Source organism: Tachysurus fulvidraco, chromosome 13, assembly GCF_022655615.1.
Source record: "Tachysurus fulvidraco isolate hzauxx_2018 chromosome 13, HZAU_PFXX_2.0, whole genome shotgun sequence".
Classification (NCBI taxonomy): Eukaryota; Metazoa; Chordata; class Actinopteri; order Siluriformes; family Bagridae; genus Tachysurus; species Tachysurus fulvidraco.
The window spans coordinates 29,187,000-29,211,695 of record NC_062530.1 but is presented as its reverse complement, the minus strand read 5'-3'; the positions used below and the strand labels follow the sequence as shown (position 1 = coordinate 29,211,695).

The window sequence follows — 24,696 nt, the reverse complement described above, 5'->3', positions numbered from 1 at the left end:
TACTGTCTCTGGTGGGACTTGTTGTCTGTATTTAGGCAATTCATGTGAGAGAATCACTTTATTAAAGTCCCCAAGAATTATTACTACAGAGTCTGGGTGTTGTTGCTCACTCTCTGTGATCAGATCATTGAGTGTCTGTAGGGCCGAGCTCACGTGCGCTTGCGGTGGAATGTAAACACTCACTAGAATGAATGAGCAAAACTCCCGACAGGCGAATAGAACAGTTTGCAGTTAATGAAGAGTGTTTCAAGATCTGGACAGCACATCTTCTTTAACACAGTTGTGCGAGAGTGATGCTATCCCTCTAGATTTAACTGGTGGAGGCGGCCAAATATGAACAGGATTCCGGTTAGAGAATCAGACAGTGGAGGAGAGATTCTTCATACACTAACCTTTATTAACGTCTTTAAGTTGTCACCTGCAACAATCATCTTATGGCAATGATGTCTTTCTGAATGTGTGTGGTCTATAGGAACAATAAAGAAATACAATTATCACTATATTCTGAAACATTAACACCCTGATAGGAGTACCAAACATACAACAAACAAATGGAACTTAACAGATACAATAGCCTGATGTTATCAGACAATGACATGCTATTAATGTAAACACGTGCGATTCAGTATAATAATGCTGCCTATGCTAATGCTAATTAGCGCATTTTCCAAAACAAATTATGGCCACTACAGATCTCAAATTGTCAATATTAACCATAACAATCACGGAACATCAATAACACATGCAATGTACTCACACTAAGGCATAAACGAACAATACATAGCATAAAACAAACATGCAGGTATGTACTGATCCACTGCTATCTGCCATTGCACAACATCATAATAGGTCCGTGGACACCAACATTTTCGGTATTTGGTTCCTAGTTCAGGCTTTCATACAACAGTTCAGAACACCACCTTTCATTGATGTAAAAACACGTCCCGCCACCGCGCGATTTCCCTGTTGATTCCGCGTCGCGGTCCTCTCTAAAGAGTTGAAAGCCCGGCAGACTTAACGCGCTGTCCGGAAGTGTCGTTCAGCCAGGTTTCCGTGAAGCAGAATCCTCTCATATATCCGAAGGTTCACGGAGCACATATTCAAGTCCAATCAGATTGTCTGTAAGGAAACAAGAATCAGCTGTTGAACTAGCTGCAACTGAAGCAACTCTGAAAGTTATGGAGGAAATGGATTGTGAAAGAAACGAGCTTGAAAATCTTGAAGTACAAAACCGACAAAGATTAGCAAAACAAGAAGCAGAAAATGCTGAAAGACTAACGGCATTAGAAAAGAATCGAAGAGAGCTAGAACGTCTAGAAACTGTAAGGAAGATGAATGCTGCCAAAGCACGACTGAAAGTGTATGAGCAAAACTCAAGACTTTTGGTAGTTCCCAGAATATCTAAGTCTACTAAAGGTGGTAGAGCGTTTTCTTATCTAGCTCCCAAACTTTGGAATAGTCTTCCTGATAGTGTTCGGGCTCAGACACACTTTCCCAGTTTAAATGTAGATTTAAAACTCATCTCTTTAGTCAGGCGTACACATCATATATCCTATAGTATCATGCACTAGTACATCAGACCTGCACATTTTTATGAACAGCAGATATGTTAATCCCTTTCCACTGCTTCTCTCTTTGTACCCATCCTGAGGCATCCAGACACTATACCAGCTCCCAACTGCCAACTATACCAGCTGCCAACTCTGGAAAACAATAAGAGCTGTGCAGTACACCCACTCAAATGTCTCAAGAAAAGGCTTGAAAGGGACAAACAATATCACAACGACTATACAACATTTATTAATGAATGAATTAAACAATAGAGCGTGGAGATGCAGAAAGGGTCCCACCTGAAGAATTGAACAAAAGCCCTGCCTGGTACATTCCGCACCATGGGGTGTACCACCCTCAAAAGCCTGGGAAAATAAGAGTAGTGTTTGATTGCTCAGCAAAGTATAAGGGCATGTCATTAAACGATTACCTGCTCACCTGATTACTTGCTATTGTGTCGGTTTTGCAAAGGTCCCGTAGCTGTGATGTGTGACATAGAACGTATGTTTCATGAATTCAGAGTCAGAGCTGAAGATTAAGACTACTTTCACTTCCTGTGGCTGGACAAAGGAGACTTTCACTCAAGTCCATCAGTCTACCGAATGCGAGTTCATTTGTTTGGAGCTGCCTCTTCGCCAGCCTGCGCAAACTTTGGTCTCATGTACATTGTGGCACAAGGTCAAGGCCAGTTCAGTGAAGCAACTGTAAGATTCATATCAAGAAACTTTTATGTGGATGATGGCCTTATTAGTGTCTTCTCAGCAGAAGAGGCTAATAGTCTAGTCCATGAAGCGAAACAACTCTGCAGTACTGGAAAATTGCGACTGCACAAGGTGGTTTCCAACAGTTCACAAGTTCTGGACTCTCTTCCTAAAGAAGATTGTGTAGAGATGGTAAGAAACCAAGACTTAGCCCTGGGCGAGCAACAGATTGAGAGAGCCCTAGGAGTTAAATGGGAAGTCACCTCAGACCAGCTTCAGTTTCGAGTAGTTGTGAATGAGCGTCCACTTTACAGACGTGGAGTCTTGTCAACTGTAGCCTCTGTCTATGACCCACTTGGGAACCTTTTGTTCTACTTGGCAAGTAAATATTACAGCAAATGTGTAGTGACAAGAGAGACTGGGATGAACCACTCTCAAAAGAACTCAAGCCACGGTGGGAGTCCTGGCCTCTAGAGCTAAAGAACCTCGCTCACGTCAAAATTGATTGCTGCTATCTTCCAGCAGATTTTCAAGAAGTTCAAAGATATGAACTCCACCATTTTTCAGATGTGTTACAGGATATGGTGTTTGTACCTATTTAAGATCAATCAGTAAATTAGGACAAATCCACTGCTCACTTGTCATTGCCAAGTCCAGAGTAGCACCCACCAATTTAACCACTGTGCCAAGACTAGAGTTGTCCGCTGCAGTAGTAGCAGTACATGTAAATGACCTGCTAAAGGGAGAATTGGAGTTGGAAAATGTCCAAGAATTCTTCTGGACAGATTTGCAAGTTATAAACAATGAAGCAAGGCATTTTCATGTCTTCGTTGCAAACCGTATCCAATGCATCAAGGAAAGCACTAAACCAACACAATGGAAGTATGTCACATCAGAAGACAACCCCGCTGACCATGTGTCTCGAGGACTCAAATCTAAAGAGCTCATTGCTTCAAACTGGTTTAATAAAAATAGGATAAGGAGAGTATAAAGAGACAGATTAGAGAGAGAATATAGAGAGAGAATAAATAGAGAGAATAAAGAGAGGCTGGTGAAGGAACCACTGTTCATACTAATATAATTGAACACTCCATGTTGTGCTGTTAGATAAAACATTGAGTTCACGCTAATTAAATCTAAAAATCTTCTCATTTCTCTCTCTGCAGACTACAGAACAGTGTAAGAGGTAAATCCTGTGCTGATGTGGCTTCAGCTCTCTGTACAAATCCATCACACATCAGAGAGCTGGATCTGAGAGTGTGTGAACCGGGAAACTCAGCAGTGAAGAAGCTCTGTGATCTACTGAAGATACACGAGTGTAAACTGGAGAAACTGCTGTGAGTAACTCAGTGATGAAACACACCAAGCTTTTTAATAACCCAGAACAAGGCTGCTTGCTCGTGGACTGACTAGGATAAATTGTGTGAATGAATGTGAAAGTGTGTGCCATGTTGTCCTGCCATGAACTGCACATTAAAGAAAACTGTACTTTAATTATACAGATGTTTTCTAGTAATGACTCTCAATTATCATTCATGACAGATATAATAAACAGCTATAAACATCTGTATAACATGTGTAATAGAAAATGTTGTGAATAACAAAAATGAACACTGAACATTCTGGACCAATATGCTTTCACACCAAAAACTAAGAAAAGCAAAAAAGTGACAAAGGGGAACTGAACTGTTTCCAGTTGCACACTAGGTTGAAAAAACAAGAACATTGTAGGCTGCAGGCATGTGGAAATAATGGAGACTAACAACATGACTATTGTACTACTTGTGCAACGTCAAGACCGTTGCACTGCCTGTGCTAAGACAAGATTAGAGGAAGTCACACAAAGTGGAAGACACACACACACATAGCTCCATGTATAAAAGGAGAACTGCCTTACATCCAAGTATCTCACTCTGTTCTGACTTAGTTTGGGACAGACTGACTTCACACGCAAGTGTATTGAATAAAGAAGTTTGATATTGCACAGGACTCTGGCTACATTCTTCTCAGCAACTTAGTGAAAAGTTCACTTGAACTATTATCTTTGATTAATAGAATAGAAGTTCCACCGCACATGTCTAACATAATCATGTTCAATCAATACTTCAGTCATCACTTAACAGATGGTGAAATTAAGTTTAGAAAGGAAAATTTTCTTTAAAAACAATAATTGTTATATTAAAAAGCTTTAAATTATGTTATGTTCAGTTACATCATTTACTTTATCATTACATTCTTTACACTTTGTAAAGAAGCTCTGTTGTGTTCGTTATAATGTATGAATAAGTTCTCAAAATGTAGCATGCATCTTATACTGTGTGTGTGTATGTGTGTGTGTGCGTGTGAGCAATGAACAAAACTTCCCTGTGTACATGAGATAACACCAAGATTAAAGAAAATCAGAATTTTAAAAATGTGTCAACATTTTAACTCATTTGTTTTCTTTAATAATGGACTAAATTCCATTTTTCTCTCTCTGCAGACTATGGGATAGTGTAAGAGGTAAATCCTTTGCTGATGTGGCTTCAGCTCTCTGTACAAATCCAGCACACATCAGAGAGCTGGATCTGAGTTGGTGTGAACTGGGAGACTCAGGAGTGAAGAAGCTCTGTGATCTACTGAAGATACACGAGTGTAAACTGGAGACACTGCTGTGAGTAACTCAGTGATGAAACACACCAAGCTTTTTAATAACCCAGAACAAGGCTGCCTGTCTTCAGTCACGTATAACACGAAATCAAATACACAGAACCCGAGACAACATATACTTTAAATGACCTGGCCTCTCAAGAGCAAGAGGAGATAATACATGACCCAGCTACAAACACAGTGTCAAGCCTCTCACACAACTTACACGTATGGAAAATATGAATCAAAACACAGCACACAGTGTAAAAGCCACCCTCAATAGGTACAGCAATTATCTCCTCCCCCTCAAAGACGACCCACCCAACACAAGTATATCTAAAGTAAACCCACAAAACAAAACAAAACAAAACAAAAAAGAATTAAATGTAAAAACAAAATCAACATTCCAAAACAAAACAGAAATTCCTCTCAATTTAAATTAAATGTACTCAATATAAATCAAACAAAATAAAACTAATCACTAATATAACCAATTAGCCCAGAATCAAAAAGGGCAAAAGACCTACTTGTTGACAGTATGCGATGGTATCAATTTGTACATGCAGATTGAATAGTGCATACTTCAATTCTAGCAGGACCAAGGGAAAACTAATGGTGATATTAAATCACATACATCAAAGAAAACAAACAAAATACACAGAGAGGAGTACTAAGACAAGTAACAACATCAAATAAATCAAAAAACAAAACTAAGACATCAACTAAGTGACTCGCCGTTAAACGCCTCAGCAGAGGGAAGAGTTGATGTAAAACAAACACAGAGCTGCCGACTGAAATACCGGTACACGGAGTGAAGTCCCCTTGTGCCAAGTTGGATTCAGAGCGATCCACAATGGTATTCTGAGAGGCAAAACAGCAGCGCAGTCATACCCATGGACTTAACCCTCTCATACCTCAGAAAGTGGTCGGACAACCAGTTCAACCTGCCGAGCATATAACAGTATGTTATTAAAAAAGAAATAAATAAACTGCCGCAAACAAGGACCGAAATAATACGTACCAGCGATTAGCAGTTGTAACTCTCCCTAAATGCAATCATCTTCACTAGATTGAATTTTCTTGTTCACAAACTAGACGCCAACCCACACTGAAATTGTGCCATATGTAAATTTCAGTACACCAGTTCGTATAAAACAACAATACGCACATACCTAAGATAGCAGACAGCTCACACCAACAACAGTGGAACAATATTGTCCTATGGTGTTAAACAAAACACATGAATAGGCACGCATATAAAGTTTGTCGGACAGGTTACCACGCTGTTACACACATACCTGGAGAAAACCATGAATTGCGTCCCACGAGAGGTCGGTGCCAAAAATGACACATAGCCAGGTAACCCAAAACCTGCCTTTATATAAATTATTCACTTATCACGTGACCCAACAAGCAATTAATCTCATTCACTCTGCTACATAATAATAACCTCAATTAGCATTCATAACAGATATAATAAACAGCTATAAACATCTGTGTAACATGTCTAACATTATCATGTTCAATCAATACTTCAGTCATCACTTACCAGAAGGTGAAATTAAGTTTAAGAAGGAAATTTTTGTTTAAAAACAATAATTGTTATACAGTAATCCCTCGCCACTTCGCGGTTCAAGTTTCGCGGCCTCAGTGCATCGGTGATTTTTTTTAAAGATTATTCATTGAAAAATAGAAATAACGGTTTCCCAGGATGCCAGACAAAGAGAGAAACCCTCTCAGAGGCTTTGTACGTACCCACGGGCACACAGACAAGGCAAGTGATTGGCTCCCGGCACGAGATCTGAGCTGATTGGCTGCGCATCATTGCATCCTCTCCCAGCTTCTTCCCTTGTTGTACTGTATCTCGCCACTCTAGTTCACGCTGTCAAATGTGTCTCGCGTATTGTGTTTTCGTTAAGCACTTACAATGCCTCCTAATCGCCGTACGCTTGCAAAAGATTCCACTAGTGAGCCCAAAAGGAAGAGGAAGATTATGACCATAATTGAAAAGGTCAAACTTTTAGATATGTTAAAACAGGGCAGAAGTTATGCCGCGGTGGCACGCCATTATGGAGTGAATGAATCAACAGTGCGCTACATCAAAAAAGACTTAAAGATTTAAGTAAAATATATGTGAGTGAGTGAATGTATAATATTAAGGTTTTATAATTAAATAGATTTAAGTAAAACATATATATCAATATACATATTTATTAAATAGGTGGGAGGCTCGAATTCATGAAAATTGGAAATAATGTGAAATTGGCTGAGCTATGGAAATTAAGAAAAAGGAGGCGCCTGATAGCGCCTGAGCATAAATAGGGGAAGCCTAACCGAGACTTTGCGCACTCGACTGCACCACACTTGGATGTTGGATTATTTTTGTTGATTTTGATGCTGAAAAGGAGACATTGACTACTTTGCTATTTTCCTGTTGCAATAAAATCGGGACTTCATTGATCTTACTCAAGCCTGTGTTGCCTATTTTTCTTCACTTTGAATTTGACTTAGACAGTGACTAAAAGTTAGTAGTAATCGGAAGATCCCAGATCCACCCAGGACAAGTGTCGCCTCAGTGGGCTGCTCTGAGTTCCGACAGGCACTCCTACTTCGTGGATTTTCACGTATCGCGAGGGGTTCTGGTCCCCATTAACTGTGATAAACGAGGGATCACTGTATTTAAAAGCTTAAAATGAGGTTATGTTCAGTTACATCATTTACTTTATCATTACATTCTTTACACTTACAGCAGCTCTGTTGTGTTTGTTATAATGTACGAATAAGTTCTCAAACTGCAGCATGCATCTTAATTATATTGTGTGTGTGTTTGAGTGTGTGTTTGAGTGTGTGTGAGAGAGAGAGTGTGAGAGTGTGTGTGTGTGTGTGTGTGTGTGTGTTTCTGGGAGCAATAGACAACACTTCCTGTGTGCATGAGATAACACCAAAATTAAAGAAAATCAGAATTTTAAAAATGTATCAACATTTTAACTCATATTTGTTTTCTATAATAATGGACTAAATTCCATTTCTTTCTCTGCAGACTATGGAACTGTGTAAAAGGTAAATCATCCTGTGGTGATGTGGCTTCAGCTCTCTGTACAAATCCAGCACACATCAGAGAGCTGGATCTGAGATGGTGTGAACTGGGAGACTCAGGAGTGAAGAAGCTCTGTGATCTACTGAAGATACACGAGTGTAAACTGGAGAAACTGATGTGAGTAACTCAGTGATGAAACACACCAAGCTTTTTAATAACCCAGAACAAGGCTGCATGCTCATGGGGGGACTGACTAGGATAAATTGTGTGAATGAATGTGAAAGTGTGTGCATGTTGTCCTGCCATGAACTGTACATTAAAGACAACTGTACTTTAATTATACAGATGTTTTCTAATAATAACCATCAATTAGCATTCATAACAGATATAATAAACAGCTATAAACATCTGTGTAACATGTCTAACATTATCATGTTCAATCAATACATCAGTCATTACTTAACAAAGTTTAGGAAGGAAAATTTTATTTAAAAAAAATAATTGTTATATTTAAAAGCTTTAAATGAGGTTATTATGTTCAGTTACATCATTTACTTTATCATTACATTCTTTACACTTACAGCAGCTCTGTTGTGTTTGTTATAATGTACGAATAAGTTCTCATAATGCAGCATGTATCTTAAGTAAATTATCTTTTGTGTGTGTGACAGGTAGAGAGAGTGTGTGTGTGTGTTTGTGTAAGGAGTCGGATGCAGTAGATATGGAGTCTAATGTTGTAAAAGTAGAGACAAACAATCCATAATTGTAGGCAAAGACAACAACAGGAAAACCGGCACAAAATCCAAAAATCAGTTAGAAAAATCCTTGTACCAAACAAATCCAAACACAATCCATAAAATATAGCTGCAAGCAGCGATGGCGGGCCCTTGCACATTTTATCGCTATACGGTGCCTCCCAGAAAACAATGCACGGTGGGCAAGTGCATCAAGTGGGTAAATATCAGTGGACTATTTTACGTTGTTACTGAACCATTTGGGGACTGTAGGTACATGAAACCCCACATTTTAGACAAACAGAGGTGCTAGTGAGCCACTTAAGAGACACACCTTGTCTGACCTTTTTGTCCACACTTAACAGCCGACAAATGTAATGTATGTGTAAAATTTCAAGTTAATCTAAGCATGCCAAAAGCCTTAAATATGTTTGAAATAAAAGTAAAGTTTGACACGATGCCATGGCAACAGTGTTTGAGATATCAAAAATCTGTTCACAATTTTGCATCTCTAATATCTCTGCATCATGGTGGCCAAGTCTGGTCTCAAAAAATCCACCGTTGTGACTGACACACTTCCTGGGGCCTGTTGGTGGTGCTATACCCGGGACTCACAATAAGCACATCGATGCAATCGGAATCCTTGGCTGAACATACACACCGCGTGTCATCACAATAAGACATTTTTTTGCCTTAGATAGAAGACAATTCCTGTTTCTCTGAATGCGCTATAACTTAGTCGCCTCGCCATGGCAGCACCGTTCGAGATATCAAAAATCCCTTCGCAATTTAGCAAGTGCAATGTCTCGCCATCATTCAATTCAATTCAAGTTTATTTGTATAGCGCTTTTTACAATTGGCTTCGTCTCAAAGCAGCTTTACAGAACATAAACATAGAACAGAAGTTAAACATGAGAAAAAAAATTAATATTGTAAAAAATTAAGATATATATAGTTCACAGTATGTATGTATGTATGTATTTATCCCCAATGAGCAAGGCAGCAGTGGCAAGGAAAAACTCCCTTAAATTGGTAAGAAAGAAACCTTGAGAGGAACCGGACTCAAAGGGGAACCCATCCTCATATGGGTGGAACTGGGGGTGAGATTACAAATATACAGTCAAACAAGTGTTGAATTGGTGTAAAGATCACATGGAGTTCAGATCTCCTCTTGGTATCATAGAGTCCAACTGGAGCTGGTAGATCTGTAGATGTCTCAGGATTTTCATAGAGTCAGCCTCATCTCAGTGGAGGTCCAAAATCTTCATCACCACGTTTGATGTCAATCGCATGAATTCCCTAGGAGGACTATTTAAAAGTTCACCGCATGCAATTATGAAATAATCCAAAATGGCCGACTTCCTGTTGGGCGGAGCTCATAGTTTAGAGCGCGAAAGTTGTTCGGGTCGATGAGATCTATATGCCTACCAACTCTCGTACATGTGAGTACATAATTGCCCGATCTGTGCACAAATGTTTGTTTTTGCATTACAGGGGAAATTCATGCGATTGACATAAAACGTGGTGAACATGATGCCGAGACGTTGCACTTGCTAAATTCCGAAGGGGTTATTGATATCTCGAAAGGTGCTGCCATGGCAAGGCGGGTTACAGTACTGGGGGTTTGGAGGGGGAGGTGCGGGCAATTGTGTTAGTGTGTGTGTGTGTGTGTGTGTGTGTGTGTGTGTGTGTGTGTGTGTGTGCGTGTGTGTGTGTGAGTTTGTGTGTGTGTGTGTATGTGTGTGTGTGTGTGTGTGTGTGTGTGTGTTTGTGGGGGCAATGGCCAACAGTTCCTGTGTGCATGAGATAACACCAAAATTAAAGAAAATCAGAATTTTAAAAATGTATCAACATTTTAACTCATATTTGTTTTCTATAATAATGGACTAAATCCCATTTCTCTCTCTGCAGACTATGGGACAGTGTAAAAGGTGAATCATCCTGTGCTGATGTGGCTTCAGCTCTCTGTACAAATCCATCACACATCAGAGAGCTGGATCTGAGTGAGTGTGAACTGGGAGACTCAGGAGTGAAGAAGCTCTGTGATCTACTGAAGATACATGAGTGTAAACTGGAGAAACTGCGGTGAGTAACTCAGTGATGAAACACACCAAGCTTTTTAATAACCCAGAACAAGGCTGCCTGCTCGTGGGGGGACTGACTAGGATAAATTGTGTGAATGAATGTGAAAGTGTGTGCATGTTGTCCTGCCATGAACTGTACATTAAAGAAAACTGTGCTTTAATTATATATGTGTGTGTTTGTGTATCTGGGGCAATGGCCAACACTTCCTGTGTGCATGAGATAACACCAAAATTAAAGAAAATCAGAATTTTAAAAATGTATAAACATTTTAACTCATATTTGTTTTCTATAATAATGGACTAAATTCCATTTCTCTCTCTGCAGACTACGGAACAGTGTAAACGGTGAATCATCCTGTGCTGATATGGCTTCAGCTCTCTGTACAAATCCAGCACACATCAGAGAGCTGGATCTGAGATGGTGTGAACTGGGAGACTCAGGAGTGAAGAAGCTCTGTGATCTACTGAAGATACACGAGTGTAAACTGGAGAAACTGCTGTGAGTAACTCAGTGATGAAACACACTGAATTGAAATCACAATCTTTGTTTTCTGTGAATCAGATCTTTCCTGATACACACTACCAAAACATATGTAGCCCTCTCACTGATTAACTGGCTCTGATCTGTCTAGGGAAATAGTAAAGTAATAGTAAAGGCATTCATACAATAACACAATAACATAAATCTCAAAAAAGTTACATAACAGGCCTTTCACCAACCTCTTTCCTTAAAGAAGCAATCACAGGAGATTATAATGTAGAAACAATAAACAAACATTTATTCTCTCAAACAAGTGTAAATAAATCAAACCAAAACCCCACAAATGTAATGTTATCCAGCTGGGATTTAAATGTCTCGTTGGTGCACTTCGTTGGAGCTCAGGTGAACGTATGAACACTTTATACTGTAGTACTCACGAAATCCAACGGAACAAGGAAACTCAAAAGTGAAGCACCCACCATCCAACGATGTAAACGAGGCCAAGATGCAGTAGAAGTCTCCACGTGGCTACCGGTCTCTCCTGCCGAATTGCGTAGCCTTAGTTTCTCCGGTGCTCACACACTGTACACGACCATTCGCATTGCAAACCGTTAAGCACCAGATGAAGAGAACTTGCGATATCCTTCGTCTCTCACGGGAACTATTTTAATCATTAAGCCCTAATTTTAGCTGGGCTCTACACTCTCCCCCCCATCACAATTCGTTATGTCCCCATAACGAGGTCAAGGAATAGTGAAACAAACCGATACATGTCATATTACTAACATAACACACTGTGACATTAGAATACTTTCATGTTGACATTTTCAAAAAAAATAAAAACCCATGCACAAAATAAGTATAGTCACTAGAGACCTATGTCCACCAGTAATGACTTGACCACATTTAAGAAAATACAGTTTGTCTAACTGGACAGGTATTCCTACACGAAGGCATATTCATCCTCAAAAATACAGTAGAACAGTATATAACAGAACTTGAAGCTTTTACTTTAGCAATGTTAGGCTCAAACTTTGGCTCCCCAAGAGTATCATAAGTAAAAAGTTTAGGAACTGTTCTTATCCTCTCCGACCTTCTATTCTCTTCATTTACTTCAATAGAAACCCCTGGATTTGTTATACTTATTTGCTCATCAGAGAGCTCTTGTACATCATCAACTTCGTCATCATTACTGGTATCTGAAACTTTATCTGCATTCTGCGAATCATCAGTAGGTTTCTCAGGTAATGGATCAGACTCTATAGATGCATCAGCAATTTCAACCATCTCATCAGACAGCTCAACACTCTCATGCACATTAACATCTTTCTGACAAAGTTCTTTCTCAGGGACCAGAGAAGGTTTTTCAGGTATATGAACCAGAGTTTCGTAGACATAGTCATCACTATCTGAATCAGAACTCTGAAAATCTCTGCTCTGCTATTCCTGTCCCTTAAGAGCACTACCAGCCTCAGTTCTCAAGTTCTTAATTTGCTCTGTTTGCCTTCTTTTTCTCAAAATCTTTCTTTTGGGCTCCAGAAAAACATCAGCAATATGCTGCTGTCTCAGCTTTTGACCGATAGGAAGAAGATGATTTTGATGGAGAATCTTAACCGCCCCATCACCAACTTCATGCTTCAACCGAAAAACGGGTAGGTTTGGCATCTGACTTTGAACAATGTATGGCACAGAACCCCATCTATCTGCCAATTTATGCTTTTCTTGCAGACCCAAATTCCTAATTAGAACTTGATCACCTGACGTGCGATGTGAGTAATGAATTCTCTGGTCATACCTCCTCTTATTCCCATCATTCTTTTTTTCAGCAGCAGCCTCAGCCAATTGAAAGGCAGCTTTTAATTCTCTCTGCATGTTCTTTACATACCGCTGGTAAGACTTAATGGAGGTACCATCACTCGATACACCAAAATTTAGATCAACAGGCAATCTGGCTTCCCGTCCGAACATTAGGAAGTATGGGGAGAAACCTGTGGCTCCATTCTGGCTACAGTTATAAACATGCACAAGATGGGCAATGTGTTGGCTCCAATGTTGCTTTTGTTTAGTGTCTAAGGTCCCCAATATGTCCAGCAGCGTCCAATTAAACCGCTCTGGTTGTGGGTCCCCCTGGGGATGATATGGAGTCGTTCTGGACTCCTCCATCCCCAACATATCTAACAACTCATGGATGAGCATACTCACAAAATCTCTTCCTTGATCTGAGTGCATGCTTCTTGGCAGACCGGACGCCTTCTGGTTCTTGGTGGGAAAAGCCTGCGCATATCTGGTGTAATGATTAATTATTACGGAAACATTACAGGTGTTACTGGAGTCAGGCTCAAGAGATAGAAAATCCATACACACCAAGTCCATTGGGCCACTGCTAGTAGTGTGTGATAATGGTGCGACTGTTTTAGGCAGTGTCTTTCTCTGAAAACACCGAGCACATGTCTGACAATACTGCTCCATGTTGGCCTTCATCTGAGGCCAATAAAACCTCTCTCTAATGAACCCATAGGTTTTATCAAACCCTAAGTGCCCAGAGTCATCATGCAATGACTTAAGAACAGTCACTCAAAAATTCTGTGCAATGAAACATCACCCCATCCTCCATCTCTAACCTTTCCCACTCTCTCATGACAAGGGGAATGTCCTCCCCACTTCACCAAAACAGGGATCATCCTGCTGAGAGCATGACCGATCAAAAGAACTCATCTTAGGAGTAAAAACAAGGTCTACGGTAGCTAGATTACAGTAAGCTACAGGGACGGATTTTGGAGACCCACCCAAGGAAGCCCGGCTACAGTTCCCGAAATTTCCAGAATTACCAAACACTTGAAGGTTGCACAAAGCTTTTACACCAGAGGATGAGATGTTTGCCCCTCTATCCTTTTCTTCCACTCTTGGGTGAGGATGACGAGACAAGGCATCAGCATCTATGTTTTGGTTACCAGGCCTACATTTCAGACTGAAATCTTAGGACGACAAAGCTGCTAACCACCTATGCCCTGCAGCATCTAGTTTGGCAGTGGTCAACACATATGTTAATTGATTATTATCAGTCTGTTCCTCAAACTTTCCCCCCTAGAGATAGTCATGTAGTTTGTCAACATCAGCCCATTTTAGAGACAAAAATTCAAGTTTGTGCACCGGATAGTTCTTTTCTGATGGTGTAAGGCTTCTGCTGATAAACGCTACAGGATGCAGTCCCTGACCCTGATCTTGATACAGCACCCCTCCTAAACCTTCACAACATGCGTCTACATGTAACACATATGGTAGCTTGGGGTCTGCGAATGCCAGCACAGGAGCTTGTGTAAGCCTTTCCTTCAACTCCCTGAATGCAGCTTCACAACCTTCATTCCACCTATTACCAAAGGAATCTGATGCTTTGTAAAATACCTTGTCAGGATTTTCTGTTCTACCCCTTTTTAGGTTTTTGTTTGGTAAACAACCCTGCAGCAACTGGTTCAAACTGTGAGATACCTTAGAATAGTCCTTTACAAATCTTCTGTAATAACCACTGAACCCTAAGAAAGAGCGAAGCTCAGAAACATTCTGTGGTCTAGGCCAAGACTTTACTACCTCTATCTTAGAAGGATCAGTTGACACCCCTTCCTGAGAGACAATGTGACCAACGTAAGTAACAGAAGGCTGACAGAAGATACACTTATCTAATGACAATTTGAGTCCTTCACTTTGCAAACGGTCAAGCACTTTGAGAAGCCGTTGCTCATATTCCTCCAGAGTCTTTCCAAAATTGATGTCGTCCAAATATACCAACATTTCCAACAGGTTCATATCACCAACCGTCTTTTCCATGACCCTTTGAAAGGTCGCAGGAGCCCCGGAAATGCCATGAGGCATCCTTTCAAATTGGTTGAACCCCACTGGACAAATAAAAGCTGTCTTTTCTTTGTCAGCTTCACACAGTGGAATCTGATAATACCCACTTCTGAGATCTAATACACTGAACCACTTACTTCAATTCAGACAGACCAGAGCAATTCTGGGGACTGTGTATTGATCTGGGATGGTGCGGCGATTCAGGGTTCTGTAGTCCACGCGCATTCTTATCTGCCCGTTCTTTTTCCTAACTACCACAATTGGCGAAGCGTAAGGGCTGCGGGACTCAGAGATAATACCAGCATCCTTTAACTTCTCCAAGTGTTGTCTGACATCCTCAATGTCAGCTGGAGCGAGTCGTCTTGATCTTTCACGAAAAGGTCTATCATCGTTAATCCTAATGTTGTGTTGGGTGCTTTTCGAGCAACCCACATCAAACTCTCTACAGGAGAAAACATCTTTCCTTTATAGCATCTCTTTAGTCGGCTTTCTTTTCCACTCCTCAGGTACCGGGGAATCACCAAATTCAACGGAGTCCAAGGTCAACCCTGTTTCAGTGCTACTTCCTTTAGATGAAGAAACAAAATGCAAAACATCAACCGGAAACACATTAGCAATGTGCATACCTCGTTTCAAAGTGACAGGGCGAGCGGACACGTTTCTGTCTGTGACCCCAATTCTTTTGGAGTGTGCAGCCATAGCAGGTTGCACTTCTGCCCTTACCAATAGCTCTTCTGGAAACCAGAACTCTTCGGGCTGATCCACCAAGACTGTTTTAGCAGCCAGTTCTCCTGGGTATCTTAAGATTCCCCTAATTACCTACTTTCCCCTGAACAGACTTTCACAGACTTAAACCCCGGAAACCACAAAGTACATTGACTGTCGTCAACTTTAACATCAGCACTGGCAATGACCTGTTCATATGCATCTTTAATTTCTGGATGTACTGTCAAGGTATGAAGCAAATCATTCCCCATTTTCTCTTTACATGCCTCAACAAGCCTTTTCACCACAGATGTGTTTGTTCCCACCAAAATATTAACTTCACCTCTCACAGCGGGATCAGGACAAACCAACACGAGCACATCAATGGTTTCAACCACTCCAGATACAGACCCTGGAAATTCAAGCCTTAGCGAAACACAGCCATCATATGGATACTGCTGGGAACTTAAACCCCATATTTCCAAATTCTCAATCGGTTTTAAGGGCAAATGCTTAAGATACTTGTTATAAAAGGATCTGTATAGAAGAGTGACTTGTGAACCACTGTCAAGCAAGGCTCTGGCATAAACTCCTTCTATCTGAATGGGAAGTATCGAGCTAGGACCAACTAGCCCTGCTGGGAGAACAGCCTTTCCTATTTTTACTTGTTTGCAATTGTTGGAACGTGTCTTACCCGGAGCATCAGCCCGTTCCTCTACCGAGCCCCAGGGAAGTTTCCCGACTGCCGTTTGAGTTTTATCAGCCGTTCATTCACTTTTCTCAAATTTTCCTCATTCACACAATCCTGCTTTACGTGCCCGTCTTCACCACACCTATAGCAGAAATAGCTTATGCTACCCCTGGCTCTGTTTGTTTATCGTCTCTCACCAGTTACTAAGCTATGACTTTCAGAAGACCAATGAGTTACAGTTTCAGTTGTTGCAGTCAATAGACGAGACATCTCACTCTTTAACCCCCTAACTTCCTTCTTTAGTGTCTCAACCTCAGACTCAGTAGGATTTGTTTTAAGAGAGGTCTCACTCTTGACAGAGGATGCAGCAGACAAAGCAACATTGGCCTGAACAGAGGTTCTGCTGTGCATCATACTCTCTTCCTCTCTGACCTCTTTCAAAAGATCAGTGAAAGAAAGTGGGTCACATAGCTTGTGTGTCATCCTGAATTGTGAAGCTACCATGTCAGTTGGAAGTGCTCCTCTGATTATCTGCTGCCTACGAAGCTGATTCATTTCAGAGAGATTAATGCCTCTTTTGCATAACACACTGTGCAGCAATTTATCTGACCTCAATATGTATGCTGAGAGTTTTTTGGCCTCGTTCTGAAAAGTACTCCTAAACCTCACCATCAGATCTGCAGCACTTTCTGTGGTACAAAATACTGTCTCTAATGCACTGAGATAATCACCAGAGAAAGCTGTTGGATTTGCAACCTTTTCAAACCTGACTATATCGGCTGCAGGGCCCCTAAGACACTCAACAAGTCTTTGTTTCTTAAAGTTGTCAGAACACTGCCACTCTTCAATGTGGCAGTGATGTGGAATGTTCAATGTGGAATGTGAGTGGTCTGTTCAGCCCATGCTTCATACTCATTCTCACCACTGGGTGAAGATGTCACCCTCCTAAACGTACGCAGTTTCCTATAGCTTGGACCCTCTGCAGGTGTAGCCACATTACACTTCTGAACCAAGGAGTTAATGGCACTAACAAGCTCAGTGCTCAGGCTAAGTGAAGGAGAAACCATACTCTGAACATCAGCTAAAGATTTACCCTCTTTCTCTAGGAATGAGAACAGTTTAGAATGAAACTCATCCCCCTATTTTATTCAGGTGTTTGAGTTGTGGCATTTACGATCTGGGTATACCAGGTACCTACATCAGATCCTCCAATTTCAGCAGGAATATGTATCTCAGAAACTTTCCTATCAGTTTCAATTTAAACAAAATTCTGCTGCTCACCCGGATCAGAACGACGACCACGCACTTTGCATTTACCCATACCTTGAACTTTATCATTGTACACTAACATATCTTCACAATCCGAAGGTACGTTGCTCAAAATAAGTGTGTTCTCAAGCTGAACATCTGTTTCACTACACCATGCAATGACCTTATTTACCTCCATGTTGCTCATCTGTGCCATTATACAGTATTTAGATGAATAATAACTGCTCAGCCTTAAATGTCTTAACCACTTAAATCAACAAAAGAAGATTCCATGCATCAAACAACCCTTGACTTTACAGGATTTGCCCTCCAAATAATATACTAAGATAGAAGAGAAATAAAAAACAGTGATCTGAATCCCGGACAAGCCCCCACTGATGTAGCCCTCTCAGTGATTAACTGGCTCTGATCTGTCTAGAGAAATAACTTTATACGCGAGAGGCACATCTAAATTTACTAATTTATTAAGGTGTGATGTGTACTACCTTCTATCACTCAGAAAATAATAACCACCTAATAGTAAATAGTAACAGTAAATAATAATAATAACCACCTAATAGTAAAGGCATTCGTACAACACTAACATAAATCTCAAAAAAGTTACATAACAGGCCTTTCACCAACCTCTTTCCATAAAGAAGCAATCACAGGAGATTATAATGTAGAAACAATAAACAAACATCTATTCTCTCAAACAAGTGTAAATAAATCAAACCAAAACCCCACAAATGTAATGTTACTCAGCTGGGATTTAAATGTCTCGTTGGTGCACTTCGTTGGAGCTCAGGTGAACGTATGAACACTTTATACTGTATACTCTATACGGAAACTCAAATTGAAGCACCCACCATCCAACGATGTAAACGAGGCCAAGATGCAGTCGAAGTCTCCACTAGGCCTCCGGTCTCTCCTGCCGAATTGAGTAGCCTTAGTTTCTCCGGTGCTCACACACTGTACAAGACCATTCAAGTTGCAAACCGTTAAGCACTGAGATAAAGAGAACTTGTGATATCCTTTGTCTCTCACGAGGACGCACGCACGCCGAGCCACTCTCACCATGTGCTCCTCACATAGAGTTCATTCATGTTTATTTTATTCAGCAGTCTCTTATCTGCTAGGGGTCCTTTTATACCATCTACAAACTCAGTTGTTAGGTTTTTCAGTCCTATTTTTCCCTGAACCGGCGATTTACGCATGTTTTCCGGCCACCTCGTGTCGTCCAACCCCCTCACTCACTTCCTCGTTTTTTTTCCCGCTCCGCCCTCTGACCTCCAGAGGTCAGTGATAAACCCACCTCATTGGTCAATACAGAACATTTTTTTATAACTGTATTTCCCTTAGTTATTTCTTTTCTGTTTGAAAGTAATAATGTTTAACTACCCTGCTGAAAAATCCAGCATAAATCAGCATGAATTCCATGCTGGTCCAGGCTGGTTTTTACAGGTTCATGCTGGTATAATGCTGGTATAATGCTGGTCAGTGCTGGTATAGCTGGGTGGCCAGCATAGTCATGGTGTTATCAAGCAAAATGGGGCTGGTGTAGCCGGTTAACCAGTATGATCTGTCTGGAATGAGCTTTATGGGAACAACCTTTATTTTTGCTTGTGTATGTTTCTATGTAACACATTAATATAAGATTAAAACACAATATATTGGAATATATTTAATCATAAGTGTGTTATTTCTTTTGCTCCCTCTTTTGAATAAAGAACTGAAATAACAAAGATCAAAAAGCTTTGAATAACAAAGAATAAAAACATTTTAAAATCGTTTGTTAGGGATTAAAGTGTCTCCACAAATTAAATATAGAAATACCAACAAATGTTGACTTCCCGGGCTCTATGAGGGAAGCAGCATATAAAGCATACAGAATGATGCTTTTTGAAAGATATATAATATATATATAATCCATTTGTCTCAATTAAGAAGTTTTTTAGTAAAGCGGTAATGTGAAGAGATATTACCCAGCATCAGCGTTGCTATGCAACCTATGAACTATGTTCACGAAGGTAAATGTAGTTCCTCCATTTCCAAAAATATATCTCACAATGTTTTCGACTACATTATATACCTTACAGTGTTTATCAAAATTAGTATAAGTGCACGTGTTCCAGATCATCATGTTTTTGCCACCATAATTAGGATTTTGTTTTGGAGTAAATAAAAAGCTTCCGCTTCTACACAACAAATCTGCTGATCACTGGGAATCAGAATGTTTGCATACGTGAGGTACCTGGATGACGGCTGCACGGCAGTTGTTTCAACTAGCGAAATTAAGGACTTTAACTATGACATGTTTGACCAAACTCAGGTTTATTGGGTAGCTATGATGGAAGCAAGACTTCTTCAGGGCACAAATACTAATGCTTAAAGGTATGTAACTTCAGCAGTAGCTGTTTTATCGTAACTCGTTCACTGCACAATATAAACAAATGAGTGATATATAGTTTTGTTTCTATAATTTTTCAGAGAATAAAGAAGACATAGAGCAGGAGTTGTCTAAAGGCAAACGACTCCGGGTAGCACCTCTTAAAAAAACATGGTCAACGCCACCACATACTACTTGTTACTTGCTAAAAGAGAGAGCGGAAGCTAAGAACAAATATGTGTGTTGTAAAGGTTATATTGTGTAACGTTATTTGTGCACGTGTGTAATATTACAGTGTGAGAATTACAATTCTCTAGAAATTTGTCTTTGACTTTATTTAACTATGAATATGCACTAAGAAATGTGATATGTAACAAATGGGTTTTGTTGTGGTCTTGCTGGGATTATACTAGCATCCAAAAGACAACATATGTTGGCCCGCACACCAGCATCCCAGGCTGGTCAGCCAGCACACAGCATCCCAGGCTGGTCAGCTAGTAGACCAGCAACCAGCACCTACAGTAATGCTGGACCAGCATATCACCATCCCAGGCTGGTCGGCCAGTACACCAGCAACCAGCACCTAATGCTGGACCAGCATACCACAATCCCAAGCTGGTCGGCCAGCACACCGGCATCCCAGGCTGGTCGGCCAGCAGACCAGCAACCAGCACCTAATGCTGGACCAGCATACCACCATCCCAAGCTGGTCCCACCATGCAAAACATATTATGCTGGACCAGCAATGCTGTTTTTTTAGCAGGGTATTTAGTGCAAAATAAAACACAAACTAAATAATTATTAAGCCCTAATTTTAACAGGGCTCTACACATAATCTCTATTTTAATTTAACGTCTGTGTTTGTTACATTAACTATGAGTTCATGAACCTGGTTCTTAATGTTCACACCTACATCATTATCTCCCTGTGAGCAGGTTAAAGAAGTGCAGCATAACAGATGAAGATGCTGCTGCTCTGACTGAAGCTCTGAGCTCAAACTCCTCTTATCTGAAAAAGCTCGATCTGAGAGAGAATAAACTAACAGATTCAACAGTAAAGCTGCTCTCTGAGATACTGGAGAGTTCAGGAGGACAGTTAATGTAAGTAAAGTTATCGCACACAGTACTGAATGTGTATCTTCTGTAGATTATAATGTAAGTGTAAGAGTGTCATGTCAGAGTAATGGATCTGGACAAATCAGCAGCATGGAACAATAAAAATCTTACTGACAGAAGCAAAGAGACAAACTTTAGTATTCAGTATCAGAACTAAAGAAAACTATAATTCATCACTTTATGCTTATATGTAACTCTGTAGCTCTGATCTGATCGACCTTGAACTGATCTGTTACTGTTCTTCTCAGAAATACCTGTAGTTTTATTGTCATTTCAGTAGGACAGGTTCCTCTAGTCCAACATGCTCCTAACTCACTCACTGAAAGGAAAAGGATATATTTGTTTATTCCTATTTATTCTACTTTTCTACCATATTAAGTGGAGTGTTTATGTAGTTACAGTAAATGTGGTATATTTAAAATATTTTATTGTTCTGATAATTAAAGAGAAAACAGATAGAGCTCCAGTGAAAGAGGAATAATACAGATTACAGTGTTGAAGCTTTTTTATTATTTACATTTACTTAATACTTACATCCTTTACACAGAATTATAATCACAACAGATTCCCACAAATGTGTTAAATGATAAAGATAGTGACTAAATGATGAACCCACTGACATCTGTATTATTATTACAGGTATAACGAGTGGTTAACTGGTGATAAGTCTGATGAACCGTCGACTTCGGAACCTGATTCCTCTACAGTAAAGACAGAACAAAGAGATGAAGAAATAAAAGACACACTGGGGTGAATGCAGTGTGGACCAGGACAGCTGTAGTAAAAACACTGACATCTGAACCCCAGAGACTTCAGACAGTTCGTATATAACAACAGAGAACTGTACAGAAGTACACGACACAAACACAAGTAATTCACCAAAACTACAAGAAAAGGGACACAAATAAGCACTCAAACATCCAAAACACAATAATATCCTAGATAATGACAACAACTCAAACTAACTCAACAATGAAGGACAGAAGACAACTCAGCAGACCATGACACTCAAATCCTACTAATACAAAACTACACTGTAATCCCCAAATATAAATAAGACCAAAATTAAAGGAGGAACATCAGCTGTACAGATAGGGATTCAGTCAGGAGTTCATTATGTAGTACAAGTGTACAGGGTACATGGATTATACCATACTGCAGAAAAACAATTAAAAGCACAACTCACAAACATCAACTAAACGTCTAACTTAAACTAAAATACTGATATATTTATTTGTTGTTATTTGATTCCTTACAATACTATAACCAAACTAAAGTATTAAGCCTTGCAAAATATTACAGTTGGTGTCATAAGACATATGTAGGTGAGGTTGTAGGCCCCAGATGTTGTAATAGTTTTAAGGTAATATATGACTAACATATAAATGGCCACACCTGAGTCAAAGTTTAAACAAGAAAGGAAGTTTATTGTAATCATAAACTTAGTAAAAAAATAACCAGACTCATTGCTATCAGGCATAGTCAGTCTGAGCTCTCTGATCAACAATGTGTGAGGAAGTGAAAGTCAAAAGTTCAGCTGAAACAGGCCTCATGTAGGGAGTAGAGCGAGACAGCTGAATTAGGCTACCTGCTGATTCTGAGATTGAGGGTCTAAGGGAAACGTGACCTTTAGTGGAAATAGAGAAACTAAGGCTTAAAATATGCATGTGCATGCAAGCCACTGGAAAGTGTCTGGAAAGTGACAGAATGAGATCATAACAATGTTCAGCTCACAAGTTTAGTAAGCTTAAGGAGTCAACATAGAACTCCACTTATATACAAAGCAACATTATAACAGCAAGGGCTTAGCAAAAACAGCAATACAACATAACCAAATATAATCAAGAACTTTTATCATAACTTATAGAGATAACATATAATCGATCAATTATATAATCAGTAGAAATCATATACAATAGCAAGAAATGAAATGAGGAAACTTACTCATTGTAGCTGTAAAAGAGGATTAATTCACAAGACATCTGTGTTATGGAAGATTGAGTGGAAAATAACTCAAGAATAAGAAGAGACAAGATCTCTGGAGCACTTTTTTTTAACAACATTTTTAACAGCGAGGCATATTTTTTAATAACAATGCAGAAGTAAGTCGGGAAAAACAACAGGGCAGACTTGTTTTTCTGATAAATTAAAAAGGCAGACTTGTTTTTCTGGGAAATAAGGGGAAGTCTTATTGTGTATTCTGCAAAGTAAGGGGAATTTAGAAAGGAGGAATTACCTGAATATAGAAGGCACCTAAAGGTGCCAGGGTATATATTGAGGAGATTTCCTTTGGAGAGGGCTTGCTTGCTTTTTTGTGTTCGAACATTTTTGGTTGCATTGGGATGCTCACTTGGGTTTTTTTTTCATTTGATTGCTTTTGACTTGAAAAGAGGTAAGTAAGCACATCACCAGTGTTGTGTAAAGTAGTAGAAATCAATACTTGAGTAAAAGTACAAGTATCATACTAGGTCCCATACTGTACTCGAATATCAAGAGTAATTTCAGTGATCTTCAGTAGGCACAAGATCAGGTTCTAGGATTTCATCTTTAGTTGTTTTAGCCCTCAGTGTGAATTTAAAGCAAGAAGAGTTTTATATTATATATTATATTATAATAATTATTATTATTATATGACTACATAGTAAGTAATAGCAAGCCAAAAGTTATGGTATTATTTAAAATGGTGAAAGTGGACACCAAAATTTTATGCATGAAGTAATGATGCCAGTCTTGAATCAGATCAGTTCATGTATGTGTGCATTATCTACAAACAGTGTGTCTCACAGCCACAAGACAAAGACCAAATAAATAAATAAATATTATGTTTATTGCATGGATTGCAATAAACATAAACAATATTGCATTAATATTTTGTTTGTGCTACAATTCTGGCAACAAGAATAGTGACATTTCACTGCTTTTAGTTGTTCTGTGCTCTTTCCAGCTCTGACAGCGCGTGCACGCTGCGCGCACCTGTGTTTCTCCGTAGTGCGTGCAGACGAGCGTAGTGCAATCTAATTTTGTGTATTAGATTACACTAATAATAGTTAGATCTGTTAGATTACAAGACTGCATGACACATTTAGAACAGTTGGGTTGGGTAGAAGGGTTGTATGGAGAGAGTAAAATGAGAAAGGAGAATTAATTTTATCGTATTTTATACACAAAAACAGAAACGTCATTCCACTTTTAAGCTTTAATCCTCGTATTAACATCACAGACAAGCACAGCTCCGTGCTGATTCCAATAAACAACTCGTCTACTTCCTCATCAGTGCATCACACCACATACACACACCACCACATACACACATTGACCTCTAATGGTCAGGTCATTTTTAAGTTATAACACAACATATAATATAGTGAATGGAAGATATAGAGTTAAGGTTGATGAACAGTTGAGTTCAGATATTGAAGAAGAGACAGATTTAGATTTGGAGATTGAAACCAAGGGAGTAAGAACACATTTCTTTGATGAGTGTAT

General features: G+C 39.6%; 1 protein-coding gene across 1 annotated transcript in view; it reads left to right on the top strand.

Annotated features, from left to right (window-relative positions):
* LOC113653191 (NACHT, LRR and PYD domains-containing protein 12-like) overlaps positions 1-22,526 on the top strand; it is a 155,041-nt gene extending 132,515 nt beyond the window's left edge. The window contains exons 23-29 of the mRNA XM_047822098.1: positions 3,419-3,589; positions 4,735-4,905; positions 7,921-8,094; positions 10,563-10,736; positions 11,061-11,234; positions 21,031-21,195; positions 21,850-22,526. Of these exons, the coding sequence (XP_047678054.1) occupies positions 3,419-3,589; positions 4,735-4,905; positions 7,921-8,094; positions 10,563-10,736; positions 11,061-11,234; positions 21,031-21,195; positions 21,850-21,964 (1,144 nt within the window). The 3' untranslated portion in view covers positions 21,965-22,526. The remainder of the gene's footprint in view (positions 1-3,418; positions 3,590-4,734; positions 4,906-7,920; positions 8,095-10,562; positions 10,737-11,060; positions 11,235-21,030; positions 21,196-21,849) is intronic.
* Positions 22,527-24,696: the final 2,170 nt, after the last annotated feature.